Here is a 27,072-nt window from a genome sequence, read left to right on the forward strand (position 1 = left end):
CACAGCTTTCTCCACCTGTCCCTACGCGCTTGGCCTGCTCTTCCTGATGTCCCTTTGCCCTCTGTGACTGTCTCTGTGTGCCCTGGCCCGCTGACCCTGAGTCCCCTTCCTCTGAGCTTCTTCTCCAGGGCCTAGCCTAGGTCTGAGTCTAAGGGGCAGGAAGGAAGAGGCAGCTGGTGTGCCAGCATGGTGCTGCCTGTGTGCAGGCTTTTCCCACAGCATCCGCCAGGGCAGTGATGTTGGGGAAAGACACAGGGAGGAACAAAGTGAAAGGTGGTGGAGGTGGACGGTGACTGAGAAAGGCGGAACACCAGCAGTATTAGCCAGGTGGTGGTGGCGCACGCCTTTAATCCCAGCACTCAGAGGCAGAGGCAGGCGGATCTCGGTGAGTTCGAGACCAGCCTGGTCTGCAGAGTGAGTTCCAGGACAGCCAAACAAACAAACCAAAAAAAAAAAAAAACAAAAAACCCAAAACAAAAAATAAATCCCAGCAGTATTGCAGGATCTGGGAAGTGTGGCTTCCTTACAGGGCTGGCTGTCTAGGGAGTGTGTGTGTGTGTGTGTGTGTGTGTGTGTGTGTGTGTGCGCGCGCGCATGTGTATGGGGTGTGTGTGGGTACTCCTATCCTTTGTCAACAGGGCGGAGCTGCCTCCTCCATCTGGCTTGGTTAATGAATAAACCCAGCCTTGCCCAGGACAGGAGTTGGCAGATATATGGACCAGGCTGCCTCCAACAGACCCCTGTGGCTAGATTAGACTTGAGAATGGAGACTATCTGAAAAAGCTGTGGTGTTATGGGCTTCTGGGCAGGACATAGCGTTTTTGTTTTTGTTTTTGTTTTTTCTTCCAATACACAGGTTCCAGTTCTTCACCTGCTGAACAGAGGCTGAGGTACTAGACAGACTTTTGTACAATCAGCCTTGTAATCTCATCCTCCTACAACAGGGTGCAGGTGAGGATCTGAGGACCAGAGAACAACAGGGGCTAGCACGTGGTCATGTGACTAAATCCCGAGAGAGGAGAGGGAGAGAGCGAGAGAGAGAGAAGAGGAGAGGAGAAAGGAGATCAAGAGTTCTAACTTCGAGGCTTGACGGGTTAGCCTCCAAGTCTAGTCTTCTTTCTGACTCTTCTCCCATACTGCCTCAGCCCCATTTCCCACAGTAGAGGAGGTGAGCAGAACCTAGGCCCAGGGGAGAGTGATACCTTAGTTATGGGCATCACCAGTGGCTAGCCTCCAGGCCTGGTCCTGTCAGCACAGCAGAAGGAACTCGGGGAGATGAGCAGAGGTCTCTGAGCTTCCTGTCCCTAGGTTCCAGAACTTCCAGTTGCCACACAGTTAATTCTATTTCTGATCAGCGCCCTGTTCCTGGCCAAGCATTTTCTCTTGGTCATCTGATTTAGCCTCAGGCCAGTCCTGGGGCGTCATCAGTTTGTTTCTGTGTTACTAAGAAAGAAACAGACCAAGAGAAAGGTTACCCACCAGGCAGCGGTGGAATCCCAGCACTTGGGAGGCAGAGCCAGGTGGATCTCTGTGAGTTCAAGGCCAGCCTGGTCTACAGAGTGAGATCTAGGACAGGCAGGTACCAAAACTATGCAGAGAAACCCTGTCCTGAAAAACAAAACAGAAAGAAGGAAGGAAGGAAGGAAGGAAGGAAGGAAGGAAGGAAGGAAGGAAGGAAGGAAGGAAGGAAGGAAGAAGGAAGGAAAAGGAACAAAGAAAGGAAGGGTACCCTACAACTGAGGCAGGAGTGTAACCCAGGCCAGCATGTTCCAGAGTTGCTGGCCCTCTCTGATGAACTTGCATCCTTATGAAACACTGGCCTTTAACCCCATCAATAACTCTTTGAAGAACTGAAGGACATTGTGTTCTCATCATCCCATTCTTGTTTGATGGATGACAAAGCTGAGGCCCAGAGGGGTGAGTGACTCTTGCCAAGGTCAGGTAGGAGTCAGAGTCCTGGGGATCACTGGGTCATTTCAGGAGGCTGTCCTCAGCCTCAGGTTTTTGTTGAGATTCTGTCCCCTCCCCTATCTCCTGCACCAGGGCATGCCCTGTGCTCTGTGACTGTGTGTGGAGGGGGTGGCACCTTCCTATTTACTTGATTGATTTTATCCTGCTCTTCTCCCTATCTCTGTGTCCAAAGGTCCCTAGAAGCCACCATGGCTCTGGGCCCAGCAGTCAGAGCCAGGACAGAGGAAAGGGGATGATGGACGCTACCCCTACTCTTTCCCTCCCTCCTGGCCTCCAGCCTGGCCTGGCTTCAGGCCTGTGCTGGGCTCTGGGTAGTGGAGAGAAGGCAGACAGTGCTGCCTGAAAGTCTAGACCCGGCACCAGAGGCAGATGCTGAACTTGGACCCCAGAGACAAGGCAGAGGACTGCTCAGAACCCACATGCAGGTTTCCCAAAGCCTAGACCCACTTCCCCTCACTGTGAGAAGCAGAAAGCATTTCTCAGTCGTTCAGGGAACCGACTAGTTCTGGTATCCTTTTGCTGTGTGTGACTGAGGCCCATCACTTCCACTCTCTGGGCTGTCTGGTCATCTGCCATTGGACCTTCCCGACTTGGAGGACCTCTGAACTCACTGGCTGTGCCACGGGCGAGAGATGACAAGCAGCCTGGCCGCTGTGTTCTGATGACCTGTACCCAGGTCTTCAGATGCCTACTGCATGCCTGTCCGTGTGACAGGCAGAGGACTCCTGGGTTCTTCCCAATGTGTTCAAACCTTATTGAAAGCGGGAAGACAATTCTAAGCAGGTCCAGGCCTGCTGGACAGGGCCCAGGTTTGTGAGCGCACACAGAGGCAGGGGTGAACCTAGTAGGAACCGGCACTTAGGACAAGAGCAGACTGGTGTCAGAGGCTCTGGGGGCTTAGGGTGGGAGCAGGTGGGAGAGAGTTCTTGAGAGTGTATGGCTGAGAGCCTCTTGCTGCAGGGAACTGGGTAATGGGGGCCTGTCTGCTGACTTCCGGTCCTGTAGCCCTCCCCTCCTGGCCCTGGCTCACTGTCCACCTGTCCCATGTCACAGGCACCTGGGGTACAGCCTCGCAAGCCAGTGTCCAAAGGTGCCCCTCTCATGTGACATGTGGGCTCACTCAGGGATCTCTTACACTTAGGAGTCTGAGACTCAAAGCTGTCCTGGGAAGAAAGGGTGGGTGCATAGGGCCCGGATGACTGTCCATTTGTCTTACTGAGTCTGCCATCGTCCTGGGTGATGGGGCTCAACCCAGTGGATCAGGTGTGGAAAAATGGAGGCCCGGGGCAGGAGTTCACGTGTGCAAGACTGAGTAGTTAGAAGAAGTGGCTGAAGCTGGATCAGAACCCAGGTCCTCGCCCCCCGCCCCCAATACACACAAAGCTGCTTTCTCTCTGCCCCTTGGCCTGGCTCTCAGTCCTGTTGGGCCTTTCTGTTTCCAGAACCCCACGGAGACTCACCCCCTGTCCTTGGGTCTCTCCATGCTGTGTCATTGTGATTGGAAACCTTGGAGGGGACCCAACTGGGTAAAAGTCCAGTCCTCACTCTGTGATCTGAGGGGTCACTTCACCTTTCTGGGTCTGTTTTCTTATCTGTGGTGGCCAGGGAGGGAGTTGATATGGTTTTAGGGTTTGGAGCTGGGGGAGTTCAGGTCCTGGCTTGGCCTTTTCCTCTCTAGGGTCAGTTTGTCCATCTCTGCAGGAGTTGCTGGACAGGTAGTTTGTAGAGGCGATCCTAACCTTAGGCCTGGGAAAGGTGATGAGACTTCACTGCAGGGCATGGGGTAAAGATGGTCAACTAAAGCCTTTGGTGGTCTGTGCCCCAGTGAGCACCCTGAATCCAGGGATAGTGCTGAGGATCCCTGCCTTGGCTCTAGCCTGACCTAATGTAGGACACCTGGAATAAGGGGCTTCCAGAGCTGTCCTGGGGGGCACAGCCCAAGAGGGGGTGCCCAGGGAGTTAATGGTCTGTGCCGTGGGGAATGGGCAATGGTGGCTGGAGGTGGTGAGGATGCCTTTCTGGCTGAGGTGCCTGCTGGAGTTGAAGCTCTACAAGAGAAAACACAGGATACAAAGTCTTTGCTCAGTGGCCCTGGGCGGGCTGCTTCCACTTCCTCATCTGTTCAGCATGGACGGAAGTATCAGCCTGCCTGTGTTCATCCTGCTCCTTCAGTTACCCATTCTGTGAGCATCCTCGGGTAGCCTCTCGTCCCGGGCCCAGGCTGGAAGTCCAGGACAGCCAGGAATCAAAGGCCCCCAGTGGAACCCAGAGCGGCCACTGAGCTGGCCAGTCTTCAGGATCAGGGAAGGCTTCCTGGAGTACCATGCCTAGGGGTGGTTTTGGAATTGAGAGGGGAACGAGTAGGAGATTGACAGCATCGGGAGCATTCTGCACAGACGCGAAGAAGAGTAAAGGTGGATGGGGGAGACCCTGGGACAGATGCCCTGGTTGAGAATGGGAACTAGAAAGGAGTTAGAGAGGTAGACCAGGCCTTTGACTCTCTGGAATGGGGTGCGTTTTGATGTCAGGGTTGGCTGTGAGGAGAGGCTGCAGCAGCAGCATCCATCTGGGCAATGGTACCAAGTCTATGCTGAAGCGGGGGCTGTGGGCAATGCAGCTTGGGATCAGTCCAGAAAGATTAGGGGGAGACAGGCTGCCCACTGGCTTGCTGAGTAGACCGAGGTAGAAGATGGTGGCACGCACAGCCCCTTGTGGCCCCTGTCCTGACAGTGGGTGGGGTGCCTCCAGGCTACGCCCCCGTTGGGGGTAGGGGAGCCCTCAGCTCCTAGGCTGACTTGGTGCCCTCCACACCCAGTTCCCCAGGCTCCAGCGTTTAAACTTTAACGAGCCTCAGCTCAGTTTCCAGCCGAGAGTGTTTAAAGTTTCAGGAGATGAGAGAGAGGAGCGAGTCCTGGAGACAGCTGGGTTCTCTTTCGTCCCTTGTGCCTCCACGCCTGGCTGGACCACTTGGAGCCAGAGCCCCGGGTACCCTGACCCTGGAGACTCGGCTCTCTGTAGAGGTCTGGGCCCCTCTGGAGGATTCCCACAGGTCTGGGTGCCAGGTTGCCAGCAAGCATAGATGGGACTAGAACCCATCACAGCCCAGTCCCCTTACCCGGGCAGATGATTATCCTCTGGCTACAGGTGGAGGGACACAGCTCGGAGTAGGTGTCAGGTTGGCGGTGTCCCCAACCCTCTCGGTGTTCTTTATGTCCTTTCCTAGCATCCTTACGTTGGTGTAGATGCTGTAGATCCCTACAGAGATGAAAAAACCTGGGAAGGAAGAGTCTCATGCCAAATACACACTTGTCACCTGCCATTCAATGGAGCCTGGGTCCGTGGCTCAGGGCAGCTGGCACCGTTCTCTGGGGCTTTATTTGATTTATTTGTTTATTATATTTTGTGTGTGTATGTGCACATATGCATGCACATACGTATGCCAAGGCGGGGGTGTGGCCGTCAGAGGACAATTTACCGAAGTTGGTTCTGTCCTTCCACCATGCGGGTCCTGGGGATTGAACCTGGGCCCTCAGTCTTGGTGGCAAGTACCTTCAGCTGCTGAGCCATCTCACTGCCCCTCTCTGGACTCTAGCATACTACTCCCTTCTCGCCTTTTAGACCGGGCTCCCAGAAGACAGGCACATGCCACATCTCTAGAATCTTTCTGTCCTGGGGCAGGTATCACAAGAGTCCATACATTTAAGGAGTTCGTACTATATGCCAAGCAGTGTGTATGCAGGAATTTGGCATCCAATCACACTTATCAGACCCTGTTGTTATGAGGATCATATCCTGACAGAGAGCCAAGCAAAACAGAAGCAAACAACTAAAGAAGACACCAGAGGGTGGCCCTGTTCTGAGCACAGGGTAATGTGAGGGGGTGGAGGAGTCTGTGCCTGGACTTCTCTGTGTGGAACTGGATTGTGGGTGGCCGCGTGTGACACAGCCTTCTGACAGATGGACTGTGGGGCCCCCACAAGCAGGTACAAGGTTCCCCAGTCCCAAGCAGGCACCTGAGAAGCTTGGGTCATTCCACACTGAATGCATGTGTGTGCCAAGTGTGAGACTGCGTGTGTTTCTGTGTCTGGCATTGCTCTGTGTGTGAGTCACACCCCCTCACTGCAGGAGCAGAGTTGTCTCTGATCCAATTATGTCTGCTCAGCTGTCTCCTGGCAGCTCCTGCCCCCTGGTGCTGCTCTGGCTCTTCCATGGCTTTCCCTTCCTGCTTCTTGTCTGCCTCTGGCCTCACTCTGGGTCTCAGGATCTCCCTTTTCCAGCCCTGTCTCTGTTCTTTACTCCCTGCCTGGTAGCTGCCTGGGTCCCTGATGACTCTGCTTCTCTCTCTCTCTCTCTCTCTCTCTCTCTCTCTCTCTCTCTCTCTCTCTCTCTCTCTCTCTCTCTCTCCCCTTTCCCTGTCTCTGGTGTTTATTCGTTTAGCAGACCTCTTCTTTTGCTATCTACCTCCTCTGCCACGCTATTGTGGTGGGGATATGGAGGGAGATGAGACCTGGGCCCTCCTCTCCAGAGACTCCAGGCCTGGTGGAGAGGCAAGGAGGGCCTTCAGAGGGGCGCTGGGACAGAGACTTGGGCTGAGACCAGCGACTGACGGACCAGGGGTGGGGGTGGGGAGGTGGGGGGGGCAGGGGAGGGGGAGAGGACGAGGCAGGGCTTCATCAGGGGGCAGTGCTTAGGCCAAGCCAGATCCTGTGAGTCCCTGGATGGGGCAGGTGTGCACACCGAGGCTGAGGCAGAAGGGAGGCAGGTCAGTTGGATTTGATCCTGCAGCCCTCAAGCTTGGCATTGCCATTGTCAGAGTTTAGAAAATTCCCTGGCTTCAGGGGACCAATTGACTTGGAAACCTGGAGACTTGAAAGGAGGAGGAGGCTACAGAGGCCAAGCCGTGGTGGTGGGGCCTGTCTGATGGGCAGAGAGGACCTGCCAGGAAGGCTGTGGTGCAGCAGAGCTGGGAAGAAAGGAGAGGAAGGAATTAGTCTCGAGCCAAGCTCAGGCTCCAGGCTCTGGAGGGAAACAGGCACTTGGGACAGCTGATAAGCTAGCACGGGACATGGGCTAGGGGAGCCCCGTGGCCTGGGGGCTGTCTGGGGCTTGATGCCCAGAAGGCTGCTGAGGAAACTGTCTGGTACTTGCTAGATCTTTAGGGATCATCGTCAGTGGTGGTCCCTGATACCCAGGGGAGTGTTTGTCTTCGTCTGTCTCAGTGTCCAATAGCAGCCCTGATCCTGTCCTGTCTCACTTTGCTGCCCCCCCATCCCATTTCTTCTACCTCCCCATTATACCTCTTTCCCAGCTCCCCCTCCTTCATCTGTCTCCCCTGTCCTCAGGATAGGAGTGGAAAGGTCGACGACAGAGCAGGCGGTTAGCCTCTGCGGCCTTCCTCATTGCTCAGAGCTGGGCCTGCTGCTGAAGCTGGGGGTGGGGGGTGGTGTCCAGGGAAGCTGCTGGAGACCTGTGGGAGGGAGGGCACCAGGCAGAGCAGGGATGAGTCACCCAGCCCTGGATGGAGAGCAGCAGAGAAGGGCCTGGGTGGGTCCTCGCAGGGAGCTCTTTGTACAGAAGACAGACATGGCAGGATGTCCCTCCTCCACCAGTCTTGGGGAGGAGGGACATCCTGCCATGTTTCAGAGGAAAGTTGAGCTGCAGGTAGTTGCTGCCAGACCCCTTTCCTTCAGCGAAGGCTGTGGGGATTAATGGTGTGAATCAGATCCAGGTGTGAATACTGAGCTGAAAGAGGGGGTCAGAGACTTTGTATCTCTATCAGCATGCGTGTTCTCCAGACCCTTCCAGTAGGCACAAGCAAAGCCTACCCCAAGATCCCTCCCCATTCCACACTTTCCCCATAAGCCCCAGCCTCTAGCACAGACAGCCCTCCTCTGGCTATTCCCCACCTCAAATTCCTTAATTCCTCACAGAACAGAGCCTGATTCTTGCGGACCAGGCTCAGGGGTGGACTTTGGGTTACCCTGGCACTCGGCTGGTTCCTCCGCTCATTTTTCCACATCACCATTCATTAAGGCACACTGACTTCCCATAGAACGGGCCAAGCTGTCAGCCCACTAGCACAGAACCCGGCCCAGCGGGCACTCCATTAACAGTTGCTGAATGGATGAATGAATGAACAGGTTGGGTACCCAAGGGACAGCTCCATTTCCTGCCTTATCCTTGTTCACTCAGGGTGACTCAGGTTACCTCAGGCAGTTGCATGTGCCTTCTCCTCCCCTAGGCTGGTCGTTTCTGGTTCCCAGCCTGCACCAGCCTCTGCCAAGAGCTTCTTCCCCCTTCCACCTGGGTACCACTGCCCATCTGGCTCGCTTTCAGGGTGTGGCTTTGCCGTGTTTTCTTTTGTCTGTAGTTCTTCTCTCTTCTGCCTCTGCCCTGACCCTTCTGGATCGTCACTGCCTGCTCCTGCCCTGGCCCAACAGTGAGCGGCCCAGGGCCCCCTGCTTCCCGCTCCTAGCCCAGTCAGTCTGTGGCCATTGGTGGCATGAAAGCCAGACACTGCTGAGCACTTCCAAGTGTGGGTGTCAGCCAGTGTCAGGTCCAGGGAGCAGGGACTTAGAGGGTCGGGACGGAACCACTACTACTTCTTTTCTTTTTTGTTTTGTGTTTCGAAGAGAATCATGATTTATAAGGCTAGAAAGGGCCGTTGGGGCCAGATCCCTGGGGATGCTGAAATCAAGGCTGAAGAAATATTTGATGTACAGTAGGACTATAACTAAAGTTTCTTTAAAAAACAACTTTATCACCGATCTGTGGTGGTGCATGCCTTTCATCTCAGCAGTTGGGAGGCAGAGTCAGGAGGATCTCTGAGTTTGAGGCCAGCCTGGTCTATCAATTGAGATCCAGGACAGCCAGGGCTACACAGGGCTACCCTGTCTCGCAAAACAAACCAAAAAAGGCACGTGCCACCAGGCAGGTGTGCATCACTACCACCTGGCCTGCACAGAACTAGGACGCCAAAGTGGTTATTTTTTGACAGGTCTGTCATCAAACTAATTTACTCTCCTGTATTAGCTTCCTGCATACTAGGATTACAGATATGCAAGACGGAAATGGTGCTTTTGTGTTTCATAAATATTATAGTACTAGTAAGAAGAATCCAAAAATTATAACCTGGAGAAGTGGCACACGCCCCAAGTTCCATCTATTAGGGATGCTGAGGGATGCTGAGGGATGCTGAGATAGGAAGGTCACTTAAACTCAAGGGTTTGAGGCCAGTCTGGATAAACAGCAAGCACCTTGTGTGTGTGTGTGTGTGTGTGTGTGTGTGTGTGTGTGTGGTGGGGGGTCAGGGGATTGATGTAGTTCATTTGGTGCTTGGCAGAGTGCCGGCCTGGCATGCATAAACATGAAGCCTTGCCTTCTTTTCCCAGCACTGCACACACTGGATGTAGTCATACAAGACTATGATCTGCACTTGGGAGGTGCAGACAGGTTAAGAAATTTGAGATGACATGGGAAGCCTGCCCTTTTCTGAACAGAAATGGAGGAAGACTAAGTTGGGGAAGGGGGGAGAAATACAGAGGAGAGGTGGGAGAGGGACTGGGAAGGGAAGAGGGAAGGGAATGGCAAACAGGATGTAAAAGAAATAAATTTAAAATTAAAAAAGGGAAAAAAACAAAGAAATTTGAGATGATTTTTGGGTATATAGCAAGTCCATGGCTAGCCTGGTCTATATGAGACCATCTCAAAAAAATTTTTTTTTTTTTAATTTTAAAAAGGAAACCTCCTCCACCCCCAAACTCTGATTTCCTGAGGGGAACATCCCCAGGACTCCTTCCAGCTCTTTTCAAAGGCGTAGGTAATCTGGGAAGAGCTGAAACCATGCACAGTGTTCTGTTTGTTCATTTAAATTTGCATCGGTGGATGTTGCTCATATCACTAGAGTTATTAATTCATCAACATTTCTGGCAGCTGCTTTCCGCCAGGCCTGTTCTGGGCTCTGGGGGTTGCAGAACTGACTCTGAGGCTGCCCCTGTCCTGGGTGGGGGAGGGAGGGGATGGACAACATGGCCCTTGGTGGCTCTGTACTCTTCACGGTGGTGGGTCATTCTGAACTGAACTGGACTTGCTTATTCTGTTCTCCAATATAATTTTCTAATTACAAATGCAATAATATACTCATGAATATTGTAACAGAACTTTTCTTACTTTATTTTTTCCTGAGCTTAATTTTTTTCCAAGTACTGGGGATTGAACCCAGGCCCTCATTCAGGCTAGGCAAACACTCTACCACGGAGCTACATTTTGTGTGTCATAGGTGCACATGTATGTGTGTGTGAGCACATGTATGTATACAAAGACCAGAGAAAACCTTGGCTGTCATACCTCAGGCACCATCTACCTTGCTTTTTCTCCTCCCCCTCCTCCTCCTCCTCCTCATTTCTTCTGTTGTTCTAGTGTCTCTCATTGGCCTAGAACATGACAAGTAGACTAGGCTGGCCCATGAGCACCAGGGATCCATCTCTCTATTTCTTGAAGTTCTGGGATTACAAGTATGGGTTACTGCCTTTTAAGAAATTATTATTAAATTTTATGTGTATTGGTGTTTTGCCTGCACGTATATCTGTGTTAACGTGTACCTGGAGGCCAGAAGAGGCATTAGGTCCCCTGGGACTAGAGTCACAGGTGGTTGTGAGCCTCCAGATGGGTGTTAGGAATTAACTTAGGTCTTCTGGAAGAGCAAGCACTCTTAACCGCCAGCTCTCCAGGATGCACCCCCGCCCCCCACGGCTACCATACCCCACCCCACCCCCTTTTTTTTAACATGGGTTCCAAGGATCAAACTCAGGTCCTGATTCTTGAAACTCAAGTATTTTACCAAGTGAACTATATCCCCAGCCTCCTAATTCTCTTTGTGTGTGTGTGTGTGTGTGTGTGTGTGTGTGTGTGTGTGTGTGTGTGTGTGCGCGTGTGCGCGCGCGCATGGGAGCCTGTGCACTCACCTGTGAGTGTGTGCAAATGTGGAGGCCAGAGGTGGATATCTGGTATCTTCCTCCTTTGTGCTCTTAGTTTTTGAGACAGGGTCTCTCACTGAACCTGTGCTTGCTATTTCAGCTGGGCTGGCTGGCCAGTGAGCTGCCAGGATCCACCTGTCTTCACCGTGCAGGGCTGAGGTTTGCAGGGCTGAGGTGGCGGGTGTCTGCTACAGTGCCTGGCTTTGACGTGGTGCCGAAGATCCGAACCCAGGCCCTCATGCTTGCACAGCAGTCTCTGCTTGCTGAGCCGACTCCCCAGCCCTTTCCCTTAGCCTTTTCTTTTCCTTTCCTTTTACTTATTTTGAGACAGGCTCTCATTAAGTTGTTTAGGCTGGCCTTGAACTTGAAATCTTCCTGCCTTAGTCTCTCAAGTAGCTGGGATTTCATAGCTGTGCCAACCAGGCCTGACTTGCCATATTATTTTCTAGAATGGTACAGCTAGTATAGTATGGCATTCTTTTCCTTGGACGGTGGGGCTGCTGAGGACCTGACTCAAGTGCTTATATTCATTCTACCACTAAGCTATACCTGGAACCCCATGTAACACTGTTATCACATCCCTATCAGAAGTGGGTATTTCATACATTAACGAGTATCTTCATATGTTAGTTTATGCGTATAGATAGATACCTCAATATTTGTCAGATGATGATGATGATGATGATGATGATGATGATGATTATTTGAGACAGGGTTTCTCTGTGTAGTCTTGGCTGTCCTGGAACTCACTCTGTAGCCCAGGCTGGCCTCAGACCCATAGATCGGCTTGCCCCTGCTTCCCAAGTGCTGGGATTAAAGGTGTGTGCCACCACCACCTGACCACATTATTATTCTTTTGAGACAGAGGCCTCATAATGTTGCCCAGGCTAGTTTTCAAAAGACACCTACTCCCTCCCTCCTTCGTCAGCCTCCTAAGGAGCTGAGGCTAGTGAGCTCAGGCCTGCTCTCCTGATTAGCTTATTCCCTTCTTTTGACTATCAGAACTATCAAAGATCTTAAAACAAGTTCCAGATCTTCCCTGGACCTGCCTCTTGGTATTCCTGACCCACCCCAAACTCTCTACTCCTCTGTCAGAGGAATTGTCCCTAAGGCAAACCAATTTACAAGCACCCCAGGGTCTTCCCCAGCTGTGCGGGTGACGGAACTGAAGCGGAACACTATAAGCCAACGGCTGACATCCAGAATTCTCAGTCAGGCACAGCCTCCCCAGATCCTGTCCAGGAAGCACTTGCTCTATGCTAGGGGCTGCCATGTTCAGGGCCCACAGAACTGCAAGGAGATGAAGAATGCACTGTCTGCTTCAGACAGAACGATTGTCTGGAGTGGAAGAGATGAGGAGGTGGGGACACAGCACAGCCTGAAGAAGTTAGGGACAAGAAAGCAGACCCATTAGGGAAGGAGCCAGTGAGGGGATGTTCTGGGAGGCATCTGGGCAGACCTGGAGGGGGCGCCTTGCTACCCATCACGGCAAGACTGATGTATCTTTCCTCTTCCCTGTTGCCAGCTCTTGGAGAAAGGTCTTAGGAGTTTCCGTTCTGAGGACTCCAGTCTCAGGACAAGGAAGCAGGTCCTCCTTCAGATTGTCCTGGGGCTGGCTTTCCGTGGAAAGGAGAGCTAGGGCAGAGGCCCAAGGGCCCAACCAGCTGCAGCGCCTCTGCCCTGTGGCCTGTGCCTCTCAGATCCTCCTGTCCTGGGCCGACCCAGTTGGGGTCACAAAGGGTGATTGGGTTGACCTGTGCAGGCCTTCCTGTAGCAATTGTCCACTGGAGCCTTTACGACTCATCTTTGTATGGCCTGCCCTGTGGAGGTTAACGGGGAGGCACTCCCTGGGCAGGGCCAGAGAGCTTGGGGAAGAGCCTGGGCTTGAAGCCGGTAGAAGGCAGATATTGGAAGCTTTCTCTACCAGCCAGGATGTAGCGAGAGATCTGTCCCCTGCACACAGCGCAGAGCTGCTTGCTAGGAAAGCCAAGAGTCTGTGGGGCCCTGGCAGAGCAGTGTGATGGCCTGAGGCTTCTCGGAGGGGCTCCCGCGTCAGAGCCCCTGTGCTGGGTTTCAGGAAAGCGCGGCCCTGACTTTGAGCTGTTCCTTGCTAGCCGGCCAGCCCTCCAGAATGGCATGAGTCCTGCATCGTATGTTCCTTAACCAAGTCTCCAGGTGCCAGGGTGTGCTGTTTTAGCTGGCGACTCTTGTGATGCTTTGGAGTCAGGAGTCTATGGGCTCTGGTTCTCTGCTCCGGTACTGTGTGGACTTGGTCCATCATTGTACCTCTCTGGGCATGTTCCAATATCTGTAAGATGGTGATTCCCGACTCAGGCTTTAGAAGGTGATGGGGTGATACGTACAAAGAACACAGCACTGTGGCCTCAACATTTGCTAAATTTCGCTTCCCTAGAGTCCGTGATAGGTGTTTCGGTCTGGTTTGTGAACGATGCATGTGTCCGTGACTCACAACACATGGTGGTGGCTGCTGAGCTCCTGGTTATCGGTCAGGGCTGTGATTGACTTGGGCCTCTCAGCTCAGGGGCCTTCCTTTGGCTTGAACCCGGCTCTGTTGGGAAGGGTTGCCTACTTATTGGTTACTCCCTTCACAGAACCATCTGCTCAGATAGCGTGTTGAGGAGTCAGTGGGGTCTTCCCTTACCTTTTTCAGGGCCTCAGTTTCCCTAGTGGTGATTTTCAGAGGGGCGGTCAAAGGCATCATCTGTTTTCCAGGGTCAGGGATACTCGGGACCACCGTGTAAAGTCTTAGCGGGAGGGTCCTAGGGGGGTTGGTTATGTGTCGGTGTGCCCGTTTACTTACCATTGCCTGGGCACAGGTTGCTCAGACCAGGACGAAGCCTCTTGGAGGTGACTGAACATCCTTTCCTAACTCAGGTCAACAGCTGGGCTGGGAGAGCCTCTTGCCCTCCCTCAGTGCAGAGTCTGCATCTCCAAGGCAGAATGCTGGGCCCAGGGCGCCTCTTCAGAGTTCTGACCAGACCCGGCCTCTGGTCTCCTCCTCCTGACACGGCCCTCTTTGCCCCTGCAGTGGTCTGTTCCTTTAGCTCAGTTGCCCCGTCCCCTGGGCCTGGCTCCTAACCCTCCTTGTCCTGCTCTGTGAGTTTTCATCCTAGCCTCTTTTACTTTTTCCTCTGCCTAGGGGCTCCTCTTTGGGGGCTGGGCTTCGGCCTGGCTTGCCTCTGATTGGTTCCTCATTCCCTGGGTTGACTCGAACAGGCCTGGCACTCAGCAAGTTTCAGGAAGCTGTGCAGAGATGATTGGAAGGGCAGGGACCAGGGTAAGGGGAAGAGAGCTGCCAAGCCACAGACCATGAGGGTGTGCGGGCAGATATGGCCTCCTAGAATGGAAGCCTGCCGGGGAAGAGCAGCTACTTCTTGAGTGTTTATTATATGCTAGTCATATCTCACACATTATCTCATCTGGTCACAGTATCCTTAGGAGATACCTATTATTACTGTCCCCATTTTTTTCTGTGAGGAAACTGAGGCTCATGTGTTCAGTCTTGTGCCTAGGGGTGAGAGCTGGGATTAGACTGGAGATTGCCTGCCACAGAGCATTCTTGAATGTTCCTTGGCAGTCTCCCTTGCTTATCCAGTTACTTCTGCTATGGCTCTGTGGGTCTGAGGTGCTGAGTGAGGGCTATGACCAGGGGTTCCGGGCAACCTCACACAGTCAGGGGATCCCCACATCCACAAGATTTGGGGAGAGTGCTGGGGACACAGCATGTACGTAGTTTCTCTGGTGACACTTGGTCCCCCTGGGACTCACTTGTAACATGGCAGCTGTCACACACTGCTGTAGCCAGACTTTGAAAGCTTGGCAGCCCAGTAGGGCTCCTGGGGGAACCAGTCCGCTTGAGCTAGATTTCCAAGTGAGGAGGGGCTCAGGGTCCAGTGCAGAAACAAAGTTGGATGTAATTTCCTGTGCTCGGCACTGTGGCGCTGCCTCCTGGGTTGCTGTGGAAAGAAGCTAGGCCCTTTGCCACAGGCTGCAGATGCCTCTGGACGCACCTGACCCGGCCACTCATCTCGCCTCACACCCACCCCTTCCCGGTAGCAGCCGGAGTCCTCACCTTCCCAGCAGTCTTCAGCTCCTTCCTCCTCCATCAGTCTGGGCATCCTTGGAAGTTTCTCACTGTCTTAAAGATACAGTGTCATGCAGTGTCTGTGCCCACGGAGCTCTGCTCTGTTCTGTGACTCAGCGTGACCCCACAGGGTTCTTTGGGGTGCTCTGGAGCCATAACAGCTCTGACCTCAGAGTCTCGGCAGGAGGATGGTCATTTCCCGGGCTGTGTTGCTTTTTCCCATCCAGATCTGGGTACCGCAGGCTCAGGGAGAGTAAGGAGGGGGTAAACCTGGCCCCAGGGCAAGCATCATCCTGGGCTGGATTTCAACACGTGGGGCTGAGATGTGTGGTCACTGTCCCTCCATCCTCATTGTCCAGTGTGACCTGTTGAGGACTTGCAAGGCCTAACCAGCTTCCAAACTTGGTTTAGAGAAGTTCTGGTTTCCTATGTTCCTTGATGGTTAAGAAATATGAGGAGGGGCTATTGAGATAGCTTAGCAGGGAACACTTGCCGCTACGCCCGAGGACCTGAGTTCAGTTCCCGGCGCCCACATGATGAGAGAACCAGCTTCTGCAAGTTGTCCTCTGACCTCTGCATGTATCACACACACACACACACACACACACACACACACACACACACACACACACACACACACACACACTGTATATATGTATATGTGCGTGTATGTATGTCTGTATGTATATTTATTTATTTCAGGACATGAGAGATGGTTCATCGGTTAAGAGCAGTAGATGCTTTTCCTGAGGACCTGGGTTCAATTCCCAGCATCCACATCATCTGTATTCTAGTTTCAGGGCATCTGATGCCCTCAGTCTGGTACAATTCTCCAGTCTTCTCCTGACATTCAAAACTGTGACACTTACAGACCAGTTCTTTTGCAGAATTCCCTCCGTTGGGGATTGCCTGATGTTTTTCCTGTGGTCAGTGTTGTGTCTCTGTGGTGGAGACACCACCTACGTGCTGTCTCTGTTTCCACCGCATCCCATTAGGGAACACATGATTGTGACTTGACCTATGACTAGTAATGTTCACAAACCTACCAGCCTTCTCTACTGGGAAGTTATCCCCCACCCCTTTGTGTGTTTGGAACTGGGGACCTTCTGTACAGCACACCCCAGAAACTTGAGCCAGGTGGATGCTCTCAACCCCTCAGTACACCGTGCTCTTGCCTGGCCCTGGGCCTTGGTCCTGACTGCACCTCCTGCCTCCATACTTGATGTGTGCATGCATGTGCACACATGTGCAGAGGCCAGAAGCTGACATCGAACTGTCTTTCCTGATTACTCTCCACCTTATTTAATGAGGCAGGATTCATCCATGAAGCTATCACCAATTCAGACAGTCCAGCTAGCCAGCTTGTCCCAGGAATCTCCCGAGTACTGGGGCCGCCTCACTGTCCAGCATGTCCATGGTGATGGGGTCGTACTTAGGGCCCTCACACTTGCGTATCAGTGCTTTACTTACTGAGCCATTTCCCAGGCTCTTATTTTCCCTTGCAATTAGCAATAGATAGGCAGTGCCTTGAAGCTATGCATATAATCCATCCTTAATCATACATTGCATTTCTTTATCCAGACCTGTATGTACTTTGATTTCTTATTGGGTTCAGTATAATCTGTTGTTATCACTGTGCTTTCACGACTCATTTTAATCAGCTTGTCCTAGATGTAGCTCATGGTAGAGTGATCAGCTGTCCTAGTTTGCCTGGAAATAGGGTCTCCCAGAACTTTCGACTTTCAGTGGTAAAACTTGGAGAGGCCTGGTAAACTCCAAGGAGTCGGTCAGCCTCCAGGCTGGCGCTCATGTCTGCTGGACACCGTCTCTGCCATCCTTTGAGTACTTCCTTCCCTTCTAGCAGTAAGATGCCCCAGGTTCATCCTAGGCTTCCCATGACCAGCCCTGGAATCACCATTTGTCCAAGCCGACTCGGAACCAGGGACCTTTTGAGTATTAGGCCATGTGTGCCACGCCACAAAAACTGGAGCCACGTGGACATACTCAGCCACTTAGTAGACCATGCTCTTGCCTGGCTCCGGGACTTGGTCCTCACTGCACTCTCCGCCCTGTCTGCCCTGCCCTGTCCTGGGCAAACACCTCCCCCCTAGACTGAGCTTCTCCAGGAAGTCTGCTCCCCACTGGCCCCTGAGGAGCCAGGCTGTTCTGAGCCCTTCCGGCATGCTAGGTCATCTTCCTTGTCTGGAAGATTAAGCCCAGGCTTCAGATTCACCTCTGTCTCCTCTGACTCAGGACAGGGCTGGAACTGGGGGCTGCTAGTTGAGTGGTGGGATCCAGTCACACGCTTTCATGGACTAGAAAAGGAAATGGGGCAGAGGGAAACAACTTATATAAAGCCATGCTTTATAGATATAGGTCAGAGTTCATTTTTCAATCCCCCCCTCCCCCGCGCGCGCACACACACACACACACACTCTGTTGTTGTGGTACTTGTGGAACCCACAACTTTGGCCATGCCCAGCATTGGCTCTGCTAATGAGCTCCATCCTTCTTTTGCCTGAACTTTAGAACTCTCTTTAAACTGGTTGTGGTAGCACATGCCGGTAGGATTTCCTGAAGGAGGCGGTGGAGGCAGGAGAATCACGAGTTCAAGGCTAGTGTAGAACTCTTATTAAAGTAAAAAAATTAACGCACGTGTATTTGTGCAGGTGCATTTGTGTGCATGTGTATGTTTCCAAATTATTTTGTTCAGAGGCTTGAAGGTAGGGAAGGAGCTGAAGATTTGTCTGGTGTCCTCAGCAGGGCAGATCTGTCTGGCCTCCTCATGGCTGACATCTAGAACTCTTCACTCTAAAATGGGCCTCATTCTTCAGAATTTCAGAATGTAGCTGTGTCCTGGAGGACTTTTTTTTTTTTTTTTTTTTTTGGTTTTTTGAGACAGGGTTTCTCTGTGTAGCTTTAGAGCCTATCCTGGAACTCGCTCTGTAGCCCAGGCTGGCCTCGAACTCACAGAGATACACCTGGCTCTGCCTCTTGAGTGCTGGGATTAAAGGCGTGCATCACCGCCGCCCCGGCCTGGAGGACCTTTTTAATTGAAAACTTTGTTATTAGCTGGGCGTGGTGGTGCACACCTTTGATCCCAGCACTCGGGAGGGAGAGGCAGGCAAATCTCTGTGTGTTTGGGGGTAGCCTGGTCTACAAAGTGAGTTCCAGGACAGCCAGGGCTACACAGAGAAACAAAAGGGAGAAGAATTCATTATTGCTGAAGCAGTACTACAGACATTTCGGAAAACCAGAAATACAACGAATGGAAAACAAAACATTGCACTCTTTCCAGACGGCTGGCTGCCGTGGCCGGCCACCTGAGAGAGTTGTGTGTCTCCAGCTTCTTCTAAGCACAGATTTTCCTCACTGCACTCATCAGTTTGTAACATCCTTTTGGGGGAGGGGGGGATCGGTCAGAAACTTCCACCACTTGTTTCCATACATTTTCAGTGCATCCAGCCCTTGGGTCCCCTCCGTGCTTCTGTAATTGTCCCCAAAACCTCTCTTGTAAGGTGGTGCGGGGCTGTCATCCAGGCACTAGAGGCTGAGGCTGCAAGAGCGCAAATTCAGGTCCAACCCGGGCAATTCAATGAGATCCAATCTCAAAAGAAAAGGGAAAAGCGCCTGGGGATTTAGTACAGTCTCCAATGCATGGGGCCCTAGATCAAATCTGTGGTTAAAAGGGGGAGGGGGGAGAGGAGGAGGGAGAGGAGGAGGGAGAGGAGGAATGTCCTATTTATAGCTGATGGTTTTTTAACAATCCAGAGTCATACTTTACAAATGGTGGTGCCCCAGCCTGGACAGATGGCTCAGTGGTTAAGAGCACTGGCTGCTCTTCCAGAGGACCTGGGTTCAATTCCCAGCACCCAGGCAGCTCACAACTGCTTGTAACTCCAGTCCCAGAGGATATGATGCCCTTACACAGATACACGTGCAGACAAAACACCAATGCACATAAAATGAAAGTAAATCATTTTTAAAAAGGGCCAGGTGGTGGTGGCACACACCTTTGATTCAGTACTCAGGAGGCAGAGGCTGGCAGATCTCTGAATTCAAGGCCAGCCTGATCTATAGAGCGAGGTCCAGAATAGCCAGGGCTACACAGAAAGACCCTGTTTCGAAAATCCAAAAGCAGCGACAGCAAAAACAGCAAAAACCCAAATGGTGAGCCAGGCATGGTGGCACACATCTTTGGTGGCACACGCCTTCAATCCCAGCACTCGGGAGTTTGAGGCTGACCTGAGCGAGGTCCAGGAGAGCTGGGGCCGCACAGAGAAACTCTATCCCAAAACAAAACAAAACGAACACTATTATGATATCAACCTGACAGTGTGCCATTCATCGACAAAGCCCAGCACCTGGCTTTGTGTATATCTCTTCTCATGGTGTCACTTAGCTCGTTCCTCTGTGACCTTTATTTTTTATACTCTGAAGTGGTGTGTAGGGCATAGTGAGTTTCTTGTACTTGGAATCCTCAGTTGGGAGCAGCCCATTATGTGCTTTCATGGTGCCGAGGCCTGTCCTGGGTGAGGAGGGAGGCGGTGCCGCCTCTCCAAAAGCTGCATGGACTCTCATGGGTAGAGGGTAGCGTGTGGGTTTCCTGTGTTGGGTGAATGTCCGTTCTGAGAGCGTTAGAGACTACACAGCAAAGCTGTTGTATTTACCGTGGGGAACTTGATCTCGGGGGTGGGGGAGAGGTGGAGTAGAACAAGGGCACTGGATCTCACCTTTTTGAATACAAATCTTGAGAACCCTGGCTCTTTCTTTACTTGCTTCCCAGACATGTGAGCTGGATTAAATCCCAGCCCTGCTGCTTAACCAGCCAGGTGACCTTGGGCAGGTACTAAACCTCTTTGAATCTCGTCTCTCCTTGGCTTTCTTAACTGGCATAATCATGGGGAGGCCTAAATAAAGCAAGATGCGCTGAGCGGTTCGCTCCCCTAGATGGGAAGCTCCTTGAGGGTGCAGCTAAGTCATAGGGAGATGTCTGAAGATAGACTCCCAGCCAGGATGACGGCAATTCATTATCTAACCCAGGCTGGCCTTGAACTTGGGGGATCCTCCTGTCCCACCCTCTCAAGTGCTGGGATCACAAAGATGTTTGTTGAGATGTGAGCGAGCACGCGCGTGCGCAGACACACACACACACACACACACACACACACACACACACACACACACACACACACGAGTGTGGCCAGGTAGTAAGGTCTATTTGGGCATTTGATTTTTCATTTAATGTGTACCTATCTCAAGCTCCTTGTTGAATTAACTGTGGGCTTCTGCCCACATGCTGCTCCCAGGGGATAGGGAGGGCAGACACAGAGATTCAGGGTGTGGGAGCCTGGATGGTTCACCTGAAAAGGATTCCTGAAGAGGACACTGGGCTGAGCTGGGGGTGGGGGGAGGACTGACTGTCCTTTGGTACCGGAGGTTTCTGGGGAGCTGGACCAGTCTTGTGATAGAAATGAGTCCATGCTGGCTTCAGTGGCCCCTGGTCTTACGTCTTCTCTTTCTCTCGTGCCTGTGTGACCCTGACAACCTGTGTCTGTCTGCAGTGCAGGATGGAGTGCTGTGACGTGCCAGCTGAGACGCTCTACGATGTCCTGCACGACATAGAATACCGAAAGAAGTGGGACAGCAATGTCATTGAGACTTTCGACATCGCCCGCCTGACTGTCAACGCTGACGTGGGATATTACTCTTGTGAGCAGACACAGAGCAAGACTCCAACCCCTCAGAGTCCCAGCAGGCCTCCTCCTCTAACTTCCCCACTCTGTGGTCACTCCTGTGGCCAGGCTGCTCAGAGACCGGCATGCCGAGATGGAGAGCTGTCTTCTCCTTGGGCATGCTCACTGACATACACACTTAAGAAGGTCCCCCCCACAAACATGCAGACACAGTTGCACATACAACTCATAGCCACATGCCATGTACCACATTTTTATGCATATGCAATCACAGTACTGTCTTTCTTTAAAATATATTCATCTATACAGACAAGTCAGAACAATAAGGTAAGGGCTCTGTGAGGCCCTGAGGGGCAGGGTAGGCAGAGATAATGGGGACAAGGGACAGGCTGCATCCTCCCTGGTTCCACAATGTGTCTATGGTAGGGGTGGGGGTACCTGTCTGGAGGGGGAGGGCTGGCAGTTAATAGGACCCCCAAGTCTCTGGTCTCCATCACACCCTCCCTTATCAGAAGATGGGCCAGCCGCCGGGCTGAACTGTTCCTTGGCCTCTGCAGGGAGGTGTCCCAAGCCCCTGAAGAACCGTGATGTCATCACCCTCCGTTCCTGGCTCCCCATGGGCGCTGATTACATCATTATGAACTACTCAGTGAAGCATCCTGTGAGTCGTAGGCCTGCCCTCCCTCCTGGCTGGGCAGAAGGGTGATGGGCAGGGCTGGGTTGTGGCTGTCACAGTGACTTCAGGCAGGCACTGGGGTCAGTTTCCTTCCTGCATAGTGAGGACAATGACGTCCCTGCCGGGGTTGTCAAGCAGCTCAGGGGAAGGGAGGGTGGGCAGAAAGGGCGAGTGGTTTGAACTGATGTGGCTGACTGGCCCTTGGGATAAGGCTGGCCTAGATGGGGGAGCAGGAACTCGATGGCAGGATCCTATGGCAGGACTCACTTGAACTCCCTGGGCAGAGAGGGCAGGCAGGGTAGCCTAGGCAAGGGTTGAGTGCCCACAGACACTTGTAAACCCTGACACCGCCCTGTACTTGACTGAAGGCACAGAGAAAGCTGTAAGAGGGCCGAGGATGGCCTGGCCTGATTCCTTTTCCCTTAACCCATAGATGCCAAGGGATGTGAACAGCTCTGAGTGTGTGTGTGTGTGTGTAAGTGTGTAAGAGCATGCTCATAGAGACATTTCCTCTGTCCCCACCCAAGTCTCACCTCCCTGTGTCTTTCATCCCCAGAAATACCCACCTCGGAAAGACTTGGTCCGAGCTGTGTCCATCCAGACGGGCTACCTCATCCAGAGCACGGGGCCCAAGAGCTGTGTCATTACCTACCTGGCCCAAGTGGATCCCAAAGGTGAGGGCTTGGCCCGGCAGCCCATCCACGGGCTCCCGCCCTGTACAGGGCATGAACTTGATCTGCCAGGCCATCTGAGGGCCAGCTGTTAGGATCCACTTAGTACTGGGGGGTGTCTATATCCAAAGCTAGTGGTTTGAAAGGAATGGACCTACAGGGCAGGCATCGCTCCTCCCAGGAGCTTGGAACTGCCTCCCTGGTGCTAACATTCCTAGCTTGGACCTGCCCTGCCCTGTCTCCTTCAGCCACATCCCAGAGGCCTGGGTTTTCAAAGCTTGTCCACTCACCTCACTTCCGTGACAGCTGAGCGCTCATCTCTGTTGAGGTGGTCAGCCTCCTGGACATCTTCCTCAGGATGTCGTCTAGACACTGGAGACTTGTATTCGGCTCTGAACCCATCACTGGCCCCCCTAGACCCACCTTTCTTCACATCACCCACCACTGCTCAGCACTTGCCAGTTAGCTGGGGCCAGCTTCTCCTTGTCAGCTCCCAAGTCCAGCACTTAGCCTCTCTCCTGCTTCCTCCCTTTCTTCTTCCTCAGTCTGTAGCCCAGGCTGCCCTTGAACTCGTCATCATCCTGCCTCCATCTCCTGAGTTCCGGGCATTGCAGGAATGTGCTTACCTTTTCACCCTCTGACGTAGCGCCTAGCCTATGGTTCTCTTGGTCCTCAGCCACTTTGTCCAAACCAGCTGCTAGAGGAAATGAAACAACAAAAACCTCTTGTTTCCTCTGACTCACCTGCTTAAAATGCCACTGTGACTCTGTTGCCCTCTGAGTATAGCCTGAGCCTCTGCCCAGAGTCTCTAGCCCCTCCCTCCACACCCTTCCATTCCCCACCTCCATGTTCATACAGCCTTTATCCTCTGCTAGCTGCCTGCACCTCCTCCTCTTCCTCAGTGCTCCAGGGATGCATGAAATGGTCCTTCCTTTGTCCCCAGTTCCCAGAGTGAGGGTCTACTCTCTGTTTGTGGGCCCATTCCCCTTCCCAGCAGAACACCAGTCCATGCTGAGACATTGAGTTCCTGTTTGGATTCCCCAGGCTGGTCCAGGGCGGGTGTCACGGTGGAGTGAGTGTGTGACTGAATGAGTGAATTAATGATGGTGAGACCTCAAGCGTCATTGACAGGAATACCCCATGTCACTTGGGCACGGTGGCCCAGGCCCTTGGCCCTTGGCCCTTGATGAGTATACAGAGCAGGTACTTGGGAGTGAGACCGATGGAGAGCTGGGCTCTGGGTTCCAGGTCAGCCTAGGCTGGGGTCTTAGGAGGCCCAGGAGGCCAGGCAGGAGAGCGGCTGAGCACCAGGGACAGTCCTGGGTGATCGGTGTGAGGGGAGGAAGGTGACAGGCTGGAGTTTCAGGGGGGTCAAAATGTCAACCCACAAGTCTTTGTGGTCGTCCAGGACCCTGTGGTTTTCTTCTCTACAGCTGAAGCTCCGCAGAGACAGTGGGGCAGAGATGAGGGGGATTTGAGAACTTCATTGAGAAGGAATGAAAAGGGGCGGGCCTTCCTGCAAACTCTGGCCATGGGCGGGGCTAGCTAGATGCTTAAGGCTGTCTTTTTCCTCTTGGCCTATCCCTGCCCCCACAGGCTCCTTACCCAAGTGGGTGGTGAATAAATCATCTCAGTTCCTGGCTCCCAAGGTAAGTGGCTTTGTACTTTGGGGCACGGGGGGGGGGGGGGGGACGGAACGGGACGGACGGACAGGTAGCAGTGGGCAGGGGCAGCGTTAGCTCTGGCTGATGGACCAGGGCGCCAGACTGGGCCATAATTGGGACACTGGGGACCTCTGTGCACCACTGGAGGGCCCTGGAGGGATGTGGAGAAGTGCTGGTCCTCCGGGCACCCCTAACCAACCGCGTCCATCCGTACGCTCTGCAGGCCATGAAGAAGATGTACAAGGCCTGCATCAAGTACCCCGAGTGGAAGCAGAAGCACCAGCCCCACTTCAAGCCATGGCTGCACCCGGAGCAGAGCCCGCTGCCCAGCCTGGCGCTGTCGGAGCTGTCGGTACAACACGCGGACTCCCTGGAGAACATTGACGAGAGCGCGGTGACAGAGAGCCGGGAGGAGCGAGCCGGAGGCGCGGGCGGAGAGGGCAGTGACGACGACACCTCACTCACCTGAGCACAGCCCCTCGGCAAGGACCAGGACAGGACTGGGGCCGAGCCCCGGGGCACGGAGCCCTCTGCACTTCCTCCCTCCCCCCACCTGCCTTCGGGGGCTCTGGGCTCCCGCTCAGGTGGCTGTGGCCTGGCTGGACATGGCCCCAATAAAGGAACCACACAGCCCCAGCCAGCTCTCTCTTGTGCCTGCTTCTCATCTGCCTGTCAACGCGCTGCCCTGTTCTACAGTGTTTTCTCTGAATACTATTCTTGCTCGCTTGGACCTTTGCACCTGTAGACATCTTATTTCCGCTGTGTAACCGCAGGAGGGGGTTGCCGCGTCCCCCTGTCCTCTGTTTCCCTTCTCCTTGTCCATCTGCACATTGACCTTGCTGGTCACAGAGGTTGTTGGCTTGTTCTTCAGGGCTCTACGAGGAGCTGGTCTGACCAGAGGTCAGGTTTTTGACTGTGTGACAGACCTCTCTGGTCCAATCTAGCCATAGACTGTTGGTCTCTCACACTCTCTGGCTCGTGTCATCACAGAAGGAAGGGGAGGGACCCATAGGTCAAAGACCAGGGCTGAGATCTGAGGCAGGGCAGTGAGTCCTGGAGGAGGGAGAGGGTGGGTGCCGGTGAAGACGCGTTTCCAGTGCACCTAGAGGCAGTCCGTGTTAAAGACTGGGACTGACAGGAATCGTGGGGTCCCCTCCTCGGACCAGGTGCCAGCCCTCACTAATGTTACCCCTGGCTGCTCCGAGATCTGGAGGGAGGCCGGGGCTGCCTCTGCTGTCTGTGGCTTATCTCCTGCCCAAGGGATGCCCACAGTCCCAGACTTGGTCTTAGGCTCTGCCCTGGTACTTTTGGCATCACAAGAACTTGGGTCTGGAAGTGCTCCCCAAGATCTGACCCTGTTCACCTCTCCTGGAAAGCCCTGCCAGTGGAAAAAGAGCTCAGAGTCAAGTTTTTCCCAGAGGAAGAGTGTCTATGGAGAGGGCCTAGACAGGAGACCCTATCACCCAGAAAGTTCCAGCTCTAGATCTGCCCATAATGGTCTGTAACTTTGAGGACACCCTGAAGAACTGCAGACTCTCACTTCCTGGCCTGTAACCTAGGGTGACAGCGTTTACCCTTAAGCAAGTGTGAGAACTGAGACTGAAAAGACCCAAGGGCCCAGCACTGGGCCAGGCATGGAGCAGGCTCTGGTTAAAGGCACCTTCCTCCCTTCAGAGCAAACCCCTCGGCCCACCCTGCTGAGAGCTCTTCTTCTAAACAGGCCCATTTGCCTATGGAAAAATGGAAGCCCAGCTAAGTTAAGGCCTCTGGTTTGGCTGGCTCCAGGACCCAGAAATGCCTGCCAAGTCTGAGGATGTCATCTGTATGGGGAGGAGGTGAGAAGCGGCCAGGCTCTGGTGGGACTTTCCCAGCACCCTCTGCAGGGAGATGTGGTCTTGGGGACAGAAGCAGGGGTGCAGGAAGACTCCCAGGGAAGGTGGTCACCCGCCATGGTGGTCCCGCCTCCAATGACTTCCTATCCTCTGGAGGTGGTGTGTCTGCTCTCCCCCGGGGTAGACTCACCACAACAGGGGTGTCGAGGCAAGGAGACTCAAGGATCGGCGGGGTCTCGGCAGGGGCGGGGTAGACATGGGCCTCAACCCCCTTAGCAAGCAAAATGGCAAGGGAGAGACACAACCCCAGCGGGCAAGTCGGTCCAGGGGACTGAGGATCCGGACTAGACTGGGGGCGGGACCGGCAGGCTTCCCTGCCCCTTCCCCGCCCTCACGTCCCCCGGGGTGTCACGTGGGGCGGGCGGAAGCGCCGGGAGAGGTGGGCGCGCCCGGACCGCTGCTGCGAGTTGGTGGCGGCCGCGTGTGACAGACGGGGACGGGACCGGGACCCGTGTCCCCCCGCGTGGAGTTCTCTTCGCTCCAAACAGGTCAGTTCCGTTGCTGGGGTCTCCTAATCGTCGGTTGTGACCTGCACTGGCCCCATTCCTCAGAAGGGAATGGTGAGGCCTGGGGCACTTTGCTCGGGGGGTCATCTGGTGTGCTCTCCTGCCTGGGAATGGAGTGAAATGGGGTCACCTCCGGAGGTGGAGGCGTCCTCCGGCCAGAGCCGTAAGGACAGGGAGGGTGAGCTGGTTGACACCCGCTTCCAGCCGTCAGCTCTTCTGCTTGCGGGCTCGCAGGCTCCGGAGCCACCCGTCGTCGAGCGGCTTGGTTTTCCCACCCGATGAAGGCTCCCACCCGATCGCCCGCGGACACTACAGCCTCGCAAAGCTTAGGACCTTAGCCCTGGCCCCGAGGTGTTGGTAACCTTGGGCAGGCTGCTTCCGTCCTCGGCACCTCAATTCTCCACCAGTTAATGGGGGCACGGTTTCTCTAGAGCCTACCTGGCCCAGTTGCTGGGAAAGGAGGGGTGTGTTCATTGAATGGGGTCAGACTGGGGGTGGGTGGGTGGATGGGCTTAGAGCAGGCTTGCAATAGAGCCGGGGGAGGGGGCAGCGGGGTGGGTGTTTGGTCTCAGATCTCCATGGGTAGGTTTGGGTGCTGGGAGGTTAGGACCCCGCACAGTAGGCTTCTGCCCTATGTTCCTCTAAAACCGCTGTCCTGGGGAACCTTCCCTAATGCCCAGACTCGGGGTTCGAGGGGTCAGGCTGGACTTGGGGCTTACTCAGAAGGATTTGACTGCTGCTGGGTCCCGGGGACCCTGATACCTCTCCTTGGAGAGCAGTGACTGCCTTGCTAGGGGAAGCCTAGCATCCTGGCACGTCATTACAGGGTAGAAGAAACTCAGCAGAACCCGGAGACAGGTGTGGACAGGTGCGGAGCTGGGGAGGAGATGATTCCTGGAATGAGCCCTGGTAGTTA

At 53.8% G+C, this 27,072-nt stretch overlaps 2 protein-coding genes across 6 annotated transcripts in view; both read left to right on the forward strand.

Moving 5' to 3' along the window:
• The window catches only part of Stard10 (StAR related lipid transfer domain containing 10), a 30,455-nt gene extending 6,061 nt beyond the window's left edge, over positions 1–24,394 (forward strand). For both annotated transcript variants that reach the window (XM_006982121.3, XM_042279442.2), the window contains 5 exons: positions 20,616–20,763; positions 21,305–21,408; positions 21,980–22,097; positions 23,691–23,743; positions 23,982–24,394. In XM_006982121.3, the coding sequence (XP_006982183.2) occupies positions 20,616–20,763; positions 21,305–21,408; positions 21,980–22,097; positions 23,691–23,743; positions 23,982–24,227 (669 nt within the window). In that variant the 3' untranslated portion in view covers positions 24,228–24,394. The remainder of the gene's footprint in view (positions 1–20,615; positions 20,764–21,304; positions 21,409–21,979; positions 22,098–23,690; positions 23,744–23,981) is intronic.
• Positions 24,395–26,018: 1,624 nt separating this feature from the next.
• Positions 26,019–27,072, forward strand: part of Arap1 (ArfGAP with RhoGAP domain, ankyrin repeat and PH domain 1) — a 63,618-nt gene continuing 62,564 nt past the window's right edge. For all 4 annotated transcript variants that reach the window (XR_013043626.1, XR_013043627.1, XM_016000679.3 and 1 more), the window contains exon 1: positions 26,019–26,138. The gene's annotated coding sequence lies outside the window, so the exon portion shown is untranslated. The remainder of the gene's footprint in view (positions 26,139–27,072) is intronic.

Source organism: Peromyscus maniculatus, chromosome 1 (assembly GCF_049852395.1).
Source record: "Peromyscus maniculatus bairdii isolate BWxNUB_F1_BW_parent chromosome 1, HU_Pman_BW_mat_3.1, whole genome shotgun sequence".
In the NCBI taxonomy this organism is placed as follows: Eukaryota; Metazoa; Chordata; class Mammalia; order Rodentia; family Cricetidae; genus Peromyscus; species Peromyscus maniculatus.